Source organism: Bos taurus, chromosome 18 (assembly GCF_002263795.3).
Source record: "Bos taurus isolate L1 Dominette 01449 registration number 42190680 breed Hereford chromosome 18, ARS-UCD2.0, whole genome shotgun sequence".
Taxonomy (NCBI): Eukaryota; Metazoa; Chordata; class Mammalia; order Artiodactyla; family Bovidae; genus Bos; species Bos taurus.
The window spans coordinates 39,627,393-39,643,739 of record NC_037345.1 but is presented as its reverse complement, the minus strand read 5'-3'; the positions used below and the strand labels follow the sequence as shown (position 1 = coordinate 39,643,739).

The window sequence follows — 16,347 nt, the reverse complement described above, 5'->3', positions numbered from 1 at the left end:
AAAGAGTTATAAACAAAACTAAGTACGGTCTAAAATGTTTTACCCACCCAGGAATTTGCTGAAAGGGGGTGTAAGCAATCCATCATGATGAGTTTGTTATCTGAAACAACTGACCACACACCCAAGCCACTTTGGTTTTTGCTTTTCTATTTTATTAATTACAAAATCCAGAAATCAGTGGTAGAAAAATAACAAAGGAAAAATCCTTAAGCTGTATAATAAAAACCTGGAGGGCAGGCTAAGCATGTGCTGGGCAAGAGGGGAGTGGACAGATAACCAACACATGAGGAGAAGGAGGGGGAGTGGCAGGTGTGAGTGGCCCAGCACCCCAAGGTCACCCTCCCAGCACGCTGGCCTTCTCTGGGTCTTCACCAGTGGGACCTTCAATACAAGAGCTGGTAAACCGAGGCACTATTCTTGGAGCCCGTGACCACGTACTGGTTGTCAGAAGATATGTCACAACACAGGATGTGTGCAGACTCCTCTACCTGGAGGGAAAGAGAGGCCACGGAGGAACAACATGTGGGGTGTTTCAGGCGTCATACAGGGCTCTTTTCAAGGCTCCATGTAGACCTGAGGCTTGGTCCAGAGGCCAGACTCAGTTCGGGGCTCAAGGTGGAGCCCAGGAGTTCCCAGGGCCTTGAGTCTTCATTCCCCTTGATGTACTCAATGGCCCTGGTTGCCATCTCAGAGGTACTCTCCAGCACTGTCTCTGGGACCCCACCATCTGGGGTCTGGGGTTTGTGAGCTCCAAGTACCTGGGTTTGAACACCCCTCCACCCAGTACCTGAAACAATTTATGCAGAGAAGGTGCAGCTATGCAGCGGATCGTCTCATTCATTGTGGCCACAAGAAAGCTCCCTGGCAGAGAAAAGACAGATGGAGGGGCCAAAGACCACGCCTGCCTTCCAGTCCCAGCTCTGCTCCCAACGAGACCAGGGAAGGAACCACTCTTTCTCTGCCTCAGCTTCCCCCATCTATAAAACTCAGAGACATGACCCAAATCATTCCATCTTCAGTCTGCTCCCTCCTGCCACACCCAGGATCCCGGGGAGAGTCCCTGGACATCAGGACGATCACATGGGGCTTCGTTCCTCCTCTGTCTATGGGCTGTGGTTCTGTGTAGGAAGCTACCATTACAGACAAAGTCAGAGAAGCAGAGGGAACGAGCAGAGAAAGAAGGGAGGAAAGAGACTTCCCTGGTGGTCCAGTGGCTAAGACTCTGCACTCCCAACGCAGGGGGCCCAGATTCCATCCCAGGTCAAGGAACTAGATAGATCCCACATGCTGCAACTAAGAGCTTGCCTGGCACAACTAAGGCCTGGCACAGCCAAAGAAATAAGTGATAATGAGAAGAAGAGGAAGAAAGAAGAAAACCTAGCCATGCCAGCAGGGGAGAAAAACTGGTGGTGGGAGGAAGCAGAGGTGAAGGCAATGGGAAGGTGGCCCGAGACCTTGGTCCAGCCAGTTCTGGGGCCAAAGAGGGGGGAACTAAACAGTCTGAAAAGCGGTTGGGCCCAGACTCCCCAGATGAGCAGACAGCTTATCAGGTTGCGGGGCACCCAGAAGTGTCCCCGGCCTGCTCACTCACCACAAGAGGCAAACTTGAGATTGTGATGGTAGGCGTATTTCTGTAGGACAGCCTTAAACTTTTCCTTCCGGTGTGTGTGCACGATCACGATGTCACTCATTCTCAAGCCTACTAACAACCACTCCTCACTGGGGTCATGGGTAATGCTGAGGATCTGTTGGGGAGGAGGTTTGGGGTCAGCACTCAAAGAGGCCATGCCCATCATTCATCGCACCCCCACTTCTGCAGGCACCCACAGCTCCCGGGCCCCAGGGACCACACTCAGACCCACGGTAGCCATGCGAGCACCTCATGCCGTAAATCATGTTGCTGCAGCCTCTGGTAGCTCCTCAGGTCCCAGGAATATAGCTTGGTGTCTTCACCTCCCGTCCAGAATTTATTGCCCGTGATGTCCACACACCGGGATCCGTATATGGGGACTTCATGCTTCCTGGTGGGAAAACAACTCAGAGGTTTGTGCATTGGTTGAACCCTTAGAAGTCTGGGGCCCAGGAAGTCCCTAGATACGCAGCCCTCCACACGGACTCACCTTGTCTTACTGCAAAGGAGGAAGTGAGGTAGGGCAAGCCCAAAAGCCTCACTGTTGCACCCCACCCCCTGGGGTCATACCTGATCAAGATTTGGTTCTGCAAATCCCAAATTTCAACAAATCCTTTGAAACTAGCCACACAGATCTGGGCGTTGGAAGAGAGAGCCAGGGAATAGCACACAGAGCCAGTGGAGGCCAGCTGTGCCCTGACACGGGGGGTGGGCACCAAGTCCCAAAGTGTCAGGCTCTGGGACAGACCCCCCGTGATCAGGCTCCGCTCATCGGGGAACAGCTTGCAGGTGAAGACACAGCTGTCACGGTCCTGTTGGAAGGGCCAATATTCTCAAATGGTCTCTAGGAAGCACGGGCTCTCAGTGTCAGGACAGAGGTCATCCCCGAGCTCCCCCAGCCTTCTGGAGGACCCCTCACCTGGAAGTTGAGCTGGGCCTGGGGTGCCTGGTCCCAGGCATGCAGGGCACTCTCATCCCACACTCTGATGTAGCCATGGCCACATGTGTACACGTGGTGAGTCGAGCCGCTGATGGCCACTGCATAGACTTTCTTCCCGTGGCGGAGTCGGCCAACTTTCCAGGACTTATGTGGGGCCCTCTGCCTGACCACCACGTCATCTGGAACGGGAGGCTGGGGTAGCCACGAAAGGGTCATAGCCTTGACCTGCTCTCATCGATAGGGGCCAGCCTGTTCCTAAGCTTGCATCCACCAGCTCCTCTCTGATCCCCAGGCAGGACCGTGTCCTCAACTGGGGTCCCCAGACCACTGACATCCTTTTGCACCAGCCCAGGGTGGCCTCTCTGACAAACAGGCCATATCTTAGACACTTCTGAGTTCAGCGATGACAGCAGAGCCTGGCTCAGAATCCCTCTGAGGATGTCACTCTAAATGCGACCCTGAGAGCTGAGGCCCTACACACTGGTGACAGAAGGAGGGCAGCCCGGGTCCAAAGAAGCAGGGGCTCCATGCACCCACCACCTGTGGGGGAGAGAGTGAGGGTACAGACACACCCCACGCCCTCACCCTCCTCGTACTAACTTCTTGTTGGGGCGGGAGAGGGGAATAGGAAGGGAAAGATGCCAGGTTTAAAAAACAAAAAAGACACGTACAATTGCTCTGAGGAATGACAAGACTTCTTCACTGGGACCAGGCGAAGGACAAGGCTCACCTACAGGGAGAGACCAGTGGCCACCCGCTCAGAGAGGTAGGGTCTGGCAGCAACAGCATCACAGGACCCAGGGAGAAGGCTGCTCTCACACCCCAGGGTACCCCCACTCTGAAGCCCAGCCTCTGGCTGCACCCTGCCTGCTCACACCATCCCAGCTAGGACTTACCAAACTCCGCTCCTGGTGGGGGGCTGTGACACAGGGAGGAGACAGACAGGAAGTGAGATGAGTGGAGACTCCCTCTCCTGAGAAAGTTCACCGCCCCAGGCCAGCCTGGTTCAAGGGAGACTTACCTGAAACCGAATGCTGCATCTTCGGATTCTGCCTTGGAGAGCCAAGTGGCTGGCAGCTCAGATCCGTCCAGGGCCTGGGGGGCCTGCTGCTGGGGACTCGCACAGGTCATCTGTTGATAAGCTGGGCCGTGCTGCCTCAGGGAGCCCAGGGGCTGCTCCGGGGGACCGCACATCTCACCCAGCTGAGACCATGCATGGTGCTCTGGCTGGGAGGAAGCATCAGGGCTCTCTGGTACGTCCCTCCTCTTTTCAGGCTCATCATAAATCGGGAGCACATGGAACAAGGTCTCTTCCTTCTCTTCACTCATGGTTTTCGGTCAATGAAGTGCCTGAGCCACCTGGTTCCAGGGCTTGAGAAATGAATGAGTTTGCCACACAGATCCTGAGTCCCCAATTAGTCCCGATCCCCTGCAGCAAGAGAGAGAAGAGATGCTGACATGTGGATGTGATCTTTGGGGTCTATTGAGAAGACTGTGAGAATACTCCTCTGAGAGAGAGGATTCGCAATTGGTCACAGACTCACTTTTGATACTAAATGTTGGCAGCGATGGTGCTGAGGGTGAAACGTCACTTGGACACTTTGAGATGTTATAATAGTACCAGGTGTGTGTTTTGTTTTTCCTTCCAGACACACAGACTGTACTTCCTATCCTCTAAAATCAAACTCGCCCTTCGATTTGAACATACAGATCAGGTCAGTGGCATTAAGCGCATACACACTGTTGAGCAACGATTGTACTTGTGTGCTCAGTAGAGTCCAACTCTTTGCAACCCCATGGACTGTACCCCACCAGGCTCCTCTGTATGTGGGATTCTCCAGGCAAGACTACTGGAATAATGGGGTGCCATTTCCCACTCCACAGGATCTTTCTGACCCAGGGATCAAACCCACATCTCTTGTGTCTCCTGCACTGGCAGGCCAATTCTTGACCATTGCATAGTGTTTTCAAGTGAGGGTTCATCCACCGGGTAAAAGAAACCTGAGGCCACAGGAAACCATACACACGTCACGGGGTCTCTCTCCCCTAGAGGGGACAGCATGGAAGAACTCAGCAGTCAGGCAACAAGCCTTGGGCAAGGCTGCAGAAGGATGAAGAGGTTGGCTGGTGGGGATTTAATCTTTCCCATCCTAGGAGTTAATTCTGAGAACTGAATGCAAACATGCATGTGGAATACTCAGAATGATACAAGGCTAGTGGCAAACACTTAATACATGGCAGATAGTGCATTTATCTGAGGGCTGTGCCAGGGACCAGAGCTTTGAGGATTGAAGGCAGACCAAATGCCTTCCTTCAGTCTGCCCAAAAGCCAACCCCAGAAGTCCCAGGCGAGACCCAGTATTCCGCTGACAGGACAGATCAGAAGCTGTAGGGACAAGACGACAGGCAGGGCTGAAGACGGGATCTTCCAGTTAGAACCAATGCCTTGAAAACCACAATGGGGTACCCAGGCTGCCTGCCCTTGGGAAGCTCCTCCTGACACTTGGCGGTCTCACTGTGCCTGTGGCCCTGAATCAAATACTTCACATAGCTGGTCCCATTTCATCCGCACACCTGTGCGGGCCACATTTGACAGGCTTTAAACGCTGAGGTTCTGAGTGGGTAAGCAAACAGCTAGAAAGCATGGAGAAGAGGTTCAAATTCTGCCGTGTCTGGCTCTCCACCGTCTCCTTCCTTCCTTCCCATCAGAGGAAGGAGGGTACTATCCACCACTGTCGCGATGTAGTTACCTAACCCCCAGCAGTTCCACTTTCAGCAATTTATCCTCAAGTTGCCCTCAAATATAAGCTAAATAATCTATGTCTAAACAGAAGCATTATAGCATTGCTTGTGATAAATGACTGGGACTGGACAAACCCAAAATCTGTACGAAGGGAATGGTAAAATAAGTCACAGTAATCTGTGTAAAGCAGAATGTGACACAACTGTGAAAAGGAACAAGGACGCTGCTGTCTGGACGTGGAAAATTCCAAGGGAAGTTAATGGGGGAGGGAGTGGATTCAATGTGTATCAGGCACAGCTTTGGTGTAAAAGGATGGAAATTAGAGCCTATCTTTGCATATGCTTGTATAGACTCAAGAAATTAGGAAGGGCGCTGCCCTTAGGAATAGAAATTGGCAAGTAGGAAAGAGGAATGGCAGGAGGATGTCACTGCAAAACCCGGGATATATTTTGCATGCCTGTGGCTCTTTAGACCTAAATTAAAATTGCTGGACCATGAGCCTTTTCCCTCAACCAGGTCCTTTCTTTGTCACTTTCCCCAACTGGCAATTTGAAGTTCTCATGATTCTTACTTGTTGTTATTGTTTAATTGCTACTTTGTGTCCAACTCTAAGACCCCAAGGACTGTAGCCCCCCTGGCTCCTCTGTCCATGGGATTCTCCAGGCAACAATACTGGAGAGGGTTGTCATTTCCTTCTTCAGGGGATCTTCCCCACCTAGGGATCAAACCCAGGTCTCCTGCACTGGCAGGCAGATTTCCCACCACTGAACCACCAGGGAAGCCCAATTCTTAATTACTTGTTTAAATAATTCAGCAAATTTGCCAAGACATGCAGCAGTCTCCTTTAACTGGGACCCCAGGTCTGGGTTGGCCCTGAGGGTGGTGGAAGGGCAGAGCACACACCTTCCCAGCCAGGGGGATGGGGATGCGCAGAGAGAGACGGGCATGAGCCCAGGCCCACGTGTGGGTAAAGCTTAAAGGCAGTGAAGCCATTTAGACAGGATTTCATGGATGAGAAGGATTACATGCTAAGAATAAGACAAGGCTTTCTGAAGTGTCCAAGGAAGAGTCAGCATCACCAATTCCCTTCTCCGCTCCACCCTCAGAACTGGGAATAAAGGCAACTCTCTTTCTCAAGCTTCAACACAAAATGCTAGAGCAGAGATTCACCCTGCCAGCAAGACGAGCACTCACCAGTCCCTCACAGCACGCAACTCACCTCCGTAGGCAGGTCAGACCCTGGAGACAGGAGGTGAGAACTGCACACATCTGGTTAGTAATGGGAATCTCTTCCTCCAGCTTCATCCACCCCTCCCTCATTCAGGCACTGCCCCTTGTGCTGCAGGCTGCTAGTTTAGACTAATTGATGATTAAGCCCTGGGTCAGAACCTGGGTCAGGTGTAGGGCCCTGGATGGCTCATCAGTTACCGGGCGTGACCTCGGCCACCGTCCACCACAGAGCTGGGCTGCCTTTACCGATAAGGCTGGGATAAGAGTCCTGGGATAAGACTGGGATCTGCCCAATAAATTCACAGCAGGAGGCCAGGTGCAGTGAGACATTTTTCAGGGGATGGGTTCGGGGCACCCCATGCGAGGGAGTGTTTGCGCAAAGATGGAGAGCTGGGTGGAGCTACACCCGGAAGCAGTTTCATGTTCTCATCTCCAGGTGAACCCCCTGGGCATGGGGAGGCCAGCCCTGTCATCTCTCATCTCTCACCAGTCTCTCTCGGAAAGTGAGGATCAGGGAACTCTTCTCTGCGGAGGCCTCACCAGTGATTCTTACACTGGAGTGCTCAACACCTGGAGGGCTTGTTAAAACCCAGCACTGGGCCCACCCCAGGAGATTCTGATTCTGTGGCCCTGGGGTGGGGTCTGGCTCTAGGTGAGTGATCACACCATTGCGATTATCTGGGTCATGAAGATCTTTTCTGTATAGTTCTTCTTTGTATTCTTGACACCTCTTCTTAATATCTTCTGCTTCTGTTAGGTCCATACCATTTCTGTCCTTTATTGTTCCCATCTTTGCATGAAACGTTCCCTTGGTAATGTCTTATTTTCTTGAAGAGATCTCTAGTCTTTCCCATTCTACTGTTTTCCTCTATTTCTTTGCATTGATTGCAGAGGAAGGCTTTCTTATCTAGCCTTGCTATTCTTTGGAACTCTGCATTCAAATGGGTATATCTTTCCTTTTCTCCTTTGCCTTGCGCTTCTCTTCACATCCTAAAGGAAATCAGGCCTGAATATTCATTGGAAGGACTGATGCTGAAGCTGAAACTCCAATTCTTTGGCCACATGATGCAAAGAACTGACTCTTAAAAAGACCCTGATACTGGGAAAGATTGAAGGTGGGAGGAGAAGGGGACGACAGAGGATGAGATAGTTGGATGGCATCACTGACTCAATGGACATGAGTTTGAGTAAGTTCTGGGAGTTGGTGATGGACAGGGAAGCCTGGTGTGCTGCAGTCCATGGGGTCGCAAAGAGTTGGACACAACTGAGGGACTGAACTGAACTGGTGTGGGGTTTGAGACCTGATATTTCTAGCAACTTCCTGGGTGAGGGTGACACTGCTGCTGGCGGTCTGGGGACCCCACTGGAGTGGCACCGCCTAAATCCCTCTGTTTGGGGGTCCTTTTCTGGCAGGAAGGGAAGGGGTGACGAGCCTGGACCTCTCCTGCTCTGCTCCCCTTGTTCACCTCCAGTCATGGCCCACCCCTCCCACTGAACACACTCACTTCTGTTCTGTTTTTTCTTTTTGCCTTCCTTCTTTTGAAGTATAAGTCCTGAAATTGCTGCTGCTTACAAAGAAATCTTTTACCACCCCTGACTTCCAATATCCAAAGCTCTCTGTCTCTCCCTTTCTCTCTTCCCACTCATGAACACAGCCCTTGTCTCCAAAACTATTACCGCTGCCTATGGTCTAGTCAAGCTATGGTTTTTCCAGAGGTCATGTATGGATGTGAGAGTTGGACTGTGAAGAAAGCTGAGTGCCAAAGAATTGATGCTTTTGAACTGTGGTGTTGGAGAAGGCTCTTGGGAGTCCCTTGGACTGCAAGGAGATCCAACCAGTCCATTCTGAAGGAGATCAGCCCTGGGATTTCTTTGGAAGGAATGATGCTAAAGCTGAAACTCCAGTACTTTGGCCACCTCATGCAAAGAGTTGACTCATTGGAAAAGAGTCTGATGCTGGGAGGGATTGGGGGCAGGAGGAGAAGGGGACAACAGAGGATGAGATGGCTGGATGGCATCACTGACTCAATGGACATGAGTCTGAGTGAACTCCAGGAGTTGGTGATGGACAGGGAGGCCTGGCGTGCTGCGATTCATGGGGTTGCAAAGAGTCGGACACGACTGAGCGACTAAACTGAACTGACAGTCTTCTAGATAATGCCTGTATTTAAGGTATATCCCTAGGTGACTTCCCTGGTGGTCCAGTGGCTAAGACTTGATGCTCCCAGCTCCCAACGCAGGGGGCCCAGATTTGATCCCTGGTCAGGAACGAGATCTCACATGCAGCGGCTAAACGATCCCCCATGCTGCAACTAAGGCCAGGTGCAGCCAAATAACTAAATATTTTTTAAAAAGAGAGAGAGAGTTGTCCTGTCAAGACTTCATGTTTCCACCCTCATGCTGTTTGTTCTCTCATCTAGGACCCCTATTTTGAAAAAAAAAAAAAAAGATCAAAAATAAAAAAAAAGACCACGTCTGTCACTTTCAGACAGTCTGCCAGCCTGAGAGAGGCCAGTGAGAGGACCCCAGTGGTCAGCGAGGCAGCCCCTGGAGAAGAGGGTTCATAAAAGGGGCGTAGGGTCTGGATCACAATCCAGAGCACTGCTGGGCACTAGACGTTCATTTTCTGCATCATCATCATAGCCCACTCTCAGAGCTGACCCAGGAGGGAGGTTTACACTGAAGGGAGCTAAAGCTTTGAGAGTTTGAATAACTTGCTCAAGATCACACAGCAAGGAAGGGCTAGAGTTAACAGTTTGAGACTAGGTTTGCACAACCCCACACAGCCTTCTGTTGGAGTGCAGGGAGACAGAGGACGGTAGGAACAGGGGCCACTTGGCTGCAGCAGCCTGGAGGGGCGCTTTCTGGGCACTCTCAGGACAGACACGAGAATGCTAAGAGTTGAACTGTCAACCTCTGATAAGAATGCAAGTGGGGACTTGCCTGGTGGTAAAGAACCTATCTTCCAAGGCAGGGGATGTGGGTTTCATCCTTGTTGGTGAACTAAAATTCCACAGGGCAACGAAGCCCATGCATGTATCACAACTACTAAAGCCCATGCACCCTAGAGCCTGTGCTCTGCAACAAGAGAAGCCACCACAGTGAGACGCCCACCCACCACAGCTAGAGAGGAGAGCCTGCTTACCACAACTAGAGAAAGCCTGTGCGCAGCAAGGAGCAGCTGTGCGCAGCAAGGAACAGCTGTGTGCAGCAAGGAGCAGCTGTGTGCAGCAAGGAGCAGCTGTGTGCAGCAAGGAATAGCTGTGCGCAGCAAGGAGCAGCTGTGCGCAGCAAGGAACAGCTGTGCGCAGCAAGGAACAGTTGTGTGCAGCAAGGAACAGCCTGTGCACAGCAAGGAACAGCTGTGCACAGCAAGGAACAGCTGTGCGCAGCAAGGAACAGCCTGTGCGCAGCAAGGAACAGCCTGTGCGCAGCAAGGAACAGCTGTGTGCAGCAAGGAACAGCTGTGCGCAGCAAGGAACAGCCTGTGCACTGCAACAAAGACCCAGAGCAGCCAAAACCACTAACTTAAACACAGAATTACCATATGACCCAGCAATGCCACTCCTAGGTATATACCTAAAAGAACTGAAAACAGAGGCTCTAACAGATTTTTGTATACCAGTGTTCACAGCAGCATTATTCCCAATAGCCAACAGGTACAAACAACCCAAAAGTCCATCAACAGACGGATGGATAGGCAAGATGTGGTATATTCATGCACTAGAGTATCAGTCACCAATAAAAATAAAGGAAGGATACATTCATGCTACAACTTAGATGAACCTTGAAAACATCACACTAAGTAAAAAAACAGACACAATAGCTCCATATTGTATGAGGCCATTTACATGAAATACCCAGAATGAAGATGAAAGTGTTCTTCAGTCACTCCTTGTGACCCCATGGACTATAGTCTACCAGGCTCCTCTGTCCATGGAATTCTCCAGGCAAGAATACTGGAGTGGGTTGCCATTCCCTTCTCCAAGGGATCTTTCTGATCCAGGGATCAAACCAGTGTCTCCCGAATTGCAGGCAGATTCTTTACCATCTGAGCCACAACAGAGATCAGAGACCATTTACATGAAATACCCAGAATAGTCAAATCTATATATAGAGAAAGCAGATTAGTGGTTTCTAGGGATTGGAAGGTGGGGGTGGGGTACAGGGAGCAACTGCTTAATAGTCATGGAGTTCTTTCTGGGGTGATGAAAAGGTCTGAAACTAGACAGTAGTGATCAGTGCACTGTGAAAGTACGAATGCCACTTTAAAATAGTTAAAACGGTAAAGTTCATGTTACGTGTATGTTACCACAATTAGAAAGCCAATGAAAACAGGCTTTGTGTCAATGAGTTAGAGGCCGTGCAAGTCCCAGTAGCATTTTCCCCTTCTTCCTCTTCATCCACCAAACCCCAAACAGTTTAGCTGGTAGTTTTCTCACCTTTGCTTCGGTAAGAGAAGAACCAGCAAGATGCAGGTAGGTACCCCTTCGTGCCCAGAGACCCTGGCCAATGACAGCCTAAGGGGCAAGGGTTTGTTCACCCTCTGGTGGGCAATCGAAGAGCAACCCAATTCTAACCACTTAGCATCTCTTCATGGGAAATAGATGGGGAAACAGGGAAAACAATGTCAGATTTTATTTTGGGGGGTCCAAAATCACTGCAGATGGTGACTGCAGTCATGAAATTAAAAGATTCTTACTCCTGGGAAGGAAAGTTATGACCAACCTAGATAGCATATTCAAAAGCAGAGACATTACTTTGCCAGCAAAGGTCCGTCTAGTCAAGGCTATGGTTTTTCCAGTGGTCATGATGTGAGAGTTGGACTGTGAAGAAAGCTGAGCACCGAAGAATTGATGCTTTTGAACTGTGGTGTTGGAGAAGACTCTTGAGAGTGCTTTGGACTGCAAGGAGATCCAACCAGTCCATCCTAAAGGAGATCAGTCCTGGGTGTTCATTGGAAGGACTGATGCTGAAGCTGAAACTCCAATACTTTGGCCACTTCATGTGAAGAGTTGACTCATTGGAAAAGATCCTGATGCTGGGAGGGATTGGGGACAGGAGGAGAAGGGGACGACAGAGGATGAGATGGCTGGATGGCATCACTGACTTGATGGACATGAGTTTGGGTAAACTCTGGGAGTTGGTGATGGACAGGGAGGCCCGGCGTGCTGCAATTCATGGGGTTGCAAAGAGTCAGACATGACTGAGCGACTGAACTGAACTGAAGATATTTGTACTCACATCCCAAAGCACTTGATGGTTGTACTCAGGGTGCCACTCCCCCACCCTGGAATTTCTCTTTCTGCAGGAGAGCCTCCGGAGAACTGACTAGGGCCCCTGTTGTGGATGAAAATGTATAAACCATATAAACATAGGCACGAAACACTTTTTCCCTTACTAATTCACTGACATCTTCCACTCAACAGAAATTATTCACAGGCAAGTTCCACCCAGCTTGTGAATGTTGGAGGTGGTGTTGGAACTGTGGTGTTGGAGAAGACTCTTGAGAGTCCCTTGGACTGCAAGGAGATCCGACCAGTCATTCTAAAGGAAATCAGTCCTGAATATCACTGGAAGGACTGATGCTGAAGCTGAAACTCCAATACTTTGGCCACATGATGTGAAGAACTGATTCACTGGAAAAGACCCTAATGCTGGGAAAGATTGAAGGCAGGAGGAGAAGGGGACGACAGAGGATGAGATGGTTGGATGGCATCACTGACTCAATGGACGTGAGTTTAAGTAAGTTCCCGGAGTTGGTGATGGACAGGGAAGCCTGGTGTGCTGCAGTCCATGGGGTCGCAAAGAGTCACACATGACTAAGTGACTGAACTGAACTGAAGTTCCGACCTCACCCAAAGAGTTACCCACAATAAGCTTGTGGTTTGCAAGGTGAGTCAGTAAACCAGCAGCTCCAAGTAGAGAAGGCAGAAAATGATATCAATTAGACAGAGGTGAGGTGAGGACACAGAACAGGGGACACAGTGCTAACCAATCAAGGAGATCAGGGAGGCCAGCAAAGGGGAGGTGGCCTTTGGCTGAGGTGTGTGAAGGGGGAGAGGAAAAGTTCTCCAGGTAAAGGACTCTCCTCACAGTTCCCTGGGTCCCTTTGCTTCCTCTCTCTTCCTTCCTTCCTGTCGTCAGGAGCCTCCAACTCACCACTCCTTACTTTGAGCCCTTCCCAGGAGAGCATGGTGGTGGATCCCACCTCCCCCATCTTGTAGGTTCTTCCTACCCGTCTCACCCCCACAGCCTGGCTACTGAACGCTTGTGTTCTGAATTCTGCATTTCACTTTTCCTGATGGAACGACCTCTTACCTCCCAAGGGATGTTTAAGCAAAGCCCTTTCCCCTTACTCCCAGGGGCCTGGAACTGCCTCCGCCTTGAAGTCCTACAGCAGTTCTATTTGCCTGCATTCACCTGCTGGCTCAAATAGTAAAGAACCCACCTGCAACATGGGAGACCTGGGTTCAATCCCAGGGTTGGAGGACAGCATGGCAACCCACTCCAGTATCCCCAAGGATGGAGCAGTCTGGCGGGCTACAGTCCATGGGATCGCAAAGAGTCAGACACGACTGAGCGACTAAGCACAGCACGCAGTCCTACAGAAGCTCTATATTGTGTTCACAATATAAGCCTCGAGTCAGATTTCATGGGGGGTAGGAGTGAGGGTGGGGGTGGAAACAGGTTGTGCTTCTTTAAGAAAAGTTTGCAACGCCTTCTATGCGTCCTTCTGACTGACCTGCAGAACTCGGGATCCTTGCCGCACACAGTCCAATTCCGCGGCTTCACGCACCCCAGCATTCCCCCACCCCGACTCCCACCCCTGCGCCCTGGTCTCTAAGATCGTGTCCTCCCCCACCCCCGCTCCGCAGATCAACAGGAGACTTACCGTCAAGGGCTCAGACCGGCTGCCCCAGGACTCCGCCCGGGAGACTCCTCAGGACCAGAGCAGGGAGAGCCGGCCCGCGCCAAGGTGACCCCGGCAACCTCGCGCTCCTAGTTGTTTCTTCCCGCCCTGCAGTGAGCAGACCGGCCGCCGGGGGCAGCAGGGGCCAAGCTGGCGGTCTGTGCGTCTTAATGGCTGGCTCCTCGTGCCCACAGCGCCGGCCTCCGAGCCCTGGACCCGCAGGCCCGTCCTCTCCGCTCTCTCTCACTTCGAGACCAAAACAGAGTCCCAGGGCGACGAGGCGCACGCCCAAGGGCGACAGGAAGGGAGGCAACCACTGGAAGCAGCCACCGGCTGCCAGCGCCGCACGTCTATGGCCCAGGACGGATGGGACCCAGAGCCTCAGGCCCCCACCTGCAGCTGGTGGGCCCCGGAGCCCCGGCCAGCACGGCCGGCAGATGCGTCAAACCCTGGGCAGGACGACCCCTTACCTTGGCAAGCCGAGGAGAGGGGCGAGAGAGGTGAGTGTGGCCGCGCCGCTGGGAGGGCTTCCTGGAGGCTGGGCTTCGGCTGAGTGTGGGTGGGATTTCAGTGGCCAGGAGGGGCGAGGATGGGGCCTGCCCTCGGGGGCACTGGAAACACTTGAGCACCGACCTGCGCAGGGTAGGGGCTGGTGAGTGGGGAGGGAAGGGTGGAAACCAGAGCCGGAGCGGGACTCAGAGTCGGCCTGGGAAGCCTGGGAGCAGGCGGAGAACGCCGGGCCCCTGCAGAGCGGGCTCAGACCTCAGGCGGAAGCCCCAGGAACCCTATGAGGTGTGGGAATTTGCTGAGACCACGTGGTCTGTGGTGCGAATAGGGCCCGAGAGAAGGCGGAAGGGGCTTCAGGGAGCTCGCGGCGGCGAAGACCGAAGTTCGCTCCTCTTCAGATTCCCCAGGCACTTCGGTAACCTTGGCCTGTGGATGGGTCCGCAAATGTTCAATTGAACTGAGTGGACTGTGTAAGGGAAGGGGTGTCCTCAGTTCCTTGCCAGGAGAAAGAACATCAGAGCGGCACTATGGTCTGGGAATAACAGGGATGTCAGAGGCGGAAGCGGAACATCTTAGGAGCCTCTTCTCAGAACCCCCAGCCCCACCACAAGGAGAGGGCTGCCACCCAGGGGGAGCTGTGCTGTCTCTTGTCTCCCCCCCGCCCCAACCCACCCCACCCCGACCAGATGTCACAGAAGCCCTGCCTCCACCCATTGCACACACCCTCCCTCCCTGATTGGGCCTCTGCTCACCAGGCTTCCCAGACCTGCTGGATGCCCTGAAGCAGCCATGTTTTCTTCTGAGCCTCAGTTTTCCCTCCTGATCTGGACAGAGCAGGATCAGGTATTCTCTGTGGTCCCTTCCAGTGTGACAGGCCTGGGCAGAAGGGTGCCCTGTGCTGCAGGGATGGACCATGCTTACCTGGACTGAGAGAGACACTTGATTTAATCCTGACCCTTCCAGGCTCATGGCTCCTATTGAGAAAAGAAGTGCTTTTGCGAGGTCTCCAGTGCCATGGCTCTTCTTAGTCTCTGGAAGGCCTCGACTGGACCCAGGCAGCTTCTTCACTGGAGTAGTGAACATCGAGGCGACAGGGTGTCAGGACTTCTGGGCCATAGAGGCCACATGACTTCATGAGACTACGGTTATCTGCTTTCTTCACCCCCGTATCCTTGGGATCTAAGCAGGGGACTTCCCATGGATAGTAACAAAGCTACAGAGAGGGAGAAAACTCTCAGGAGCCGTCTGGGTGAGATGGGCCTTACGCCCTAGGTCCAGCCCCAAACCTGCAGATCAATAACCTTGAGACCCAGAGGCCAAGTTCACACAGGATTTGGGGGCAGATCTGGAAGATAGGTTCTGTCCTCAGTGATTTTCAGCCTTCCTAGAGTCCCTGCCTTGGTCCTGCCACAGCAGAGACAGTGCTAAGACTCTACCTGGAGCCAGGACTGCAGGACTTCCTGTCCCCATCTCCCCTGTCACATCCAGAGACTAGCTAGAGAATATTCATGACCTAGGTGGGGTGGGGTGAGCCACGGCCTTCTACCCTCTTCTCTGGCCTGGGTAATGGGACACATTAGCTAGCCACTGATTTGCTGAGTGACCAGGGGCAGTGGCATCTGTCTCTGGTTTTCAGTGTTTCTGTAAATAAATGAAGAACTTGGATCCTATGGCCTGGGGCACTTCTGGGTCTGTGTGGTCTAGATCTGCCCAGAGGAGGAGGCAGATGATTGGGTGAAGGACTATGCTCTCCCGTGTCCGGGGGCCTCCAGGGTCTGCCTCCACCCATGTGCAGCTTCCAGAAGCTGGAGTCGGGTGGGGAGGGGTCACTTACACAGTGGTCCTGGACATTCCGCTGAGGTGCTACACCATGTCATTAGCTTTCTGGCAGGAGTGGTTCCTCTGAGATACACAAGACAGTACTCCCAGAAAACACTGGTCTTCTGAGCTACAAAGTGCAGGAGCAGCTATGGGGTAAGTGGTGCTGTGGGGCATATGGTGTGTCTGAGAGTCTGTGTTCATCTTGATGTGGGACAGAGGTTTGAGGGCTTACTATGTGTGACTGTATGCTTTTAATATTTACTCCTTAGAGTACTCCTGAGACTGAACATCTTCCTTTATTAGTCACTTTTATATCTTTTTTAAAAGCTGCCTGCTATTGTTGTTTGCTGGGTTTTAGAATTTCTCTTAACTGTAAGATCTCTTTGTATATTACATACATGTTAATAACACAAATTTTACAAATGTATTCCCACTTTTGGTGCTTTATCTTTTATTTGGAATTATTCAAAATGGAAGCATAAAGATTCCATTTTGAAAAGCCAATTTATCAGTATTTTCCCTCGTGGTTGGTGTCTAGCTTTCATCTGATGCTTAGAAAGGTT

At 51.9% G+C, this 16,347-nt stretch overlaps 1 protein-coding gene across 3 annotated transcripts; it reads right to left on the bottom strand.

The window, feature by feature from the left end:
* Positions 1–146: 146 nt before the first annotated feature.
* TLE7 (TLE family member 7) lies at positions 147–16,304 on the bottom strand. 3 transcript variants are annotated; one of them, XM_015475838.3, is made up of 11 exons: positions 13,927–16,304; positions 11,788–12,969; positions 3,592–3,999; positions 3,467–3,489; positions 3,242–3,300; positions 2,550–2,762; positions 2,201–2,442; positions 1,880–2,021; positions 1,592–1,745; positions 788–861; positions 147–488 (listed from the first exon to the last, which is right to left on the bottom strand). In XM_015475838.3, exons 3-11 carry the CDS (start codon positions 3,897–3,899, stop codon positions 384–386), a joined length of 1,320 nt encoding a protein of 439 aa, XP_015331324.1. In that variant the 5' UTR covers positions 3,900–3,999; positions 11,788–12,969; positions 13,927–16,304; the 3' UTR covers positions 147–383. The 3 variants fall into 3 exon arrangements, with proteins under 3 accessions (XP_015331324.1, XP_059733466.1, XP_024834775.1); XM_059877483.1 differs by lacking the exon at positions 147–488 and having other exon boundaries at positions 499–861; XM_024979007.2 differs by lacking the exons at positions 147–488; positions 13,927–16,304 and having other exon boundaries at positions 499–861; positions 11,788–13,920.
* Positions 16,305–16,347: the final 43 nt, after the last annotated feature.

Coding starts and splice junctions, on each gene's coding strand:
- TLE7 (XM_059877483.1), bottom strand. CDS start 3,899: ATGAGTGAAGAGAAGGAAGAGACCTTGTTCCATGTGCTCCCGATTTAT. Junction 3,490..3,591: donor GATGCAGCATTCGGTTTCAG/GTAAGTCTCCCT, acceptor CCTGTGTCACAG/CCCCCCACCAGGAGCGGAGT. Junction 862..1,591: donor TCTCAAGTTTGCCTCTTGTG/GTGAGTGAGCAG, acceptor TTTCTCTGCCAG/GGAGCTTTCTTGTGGCCACA.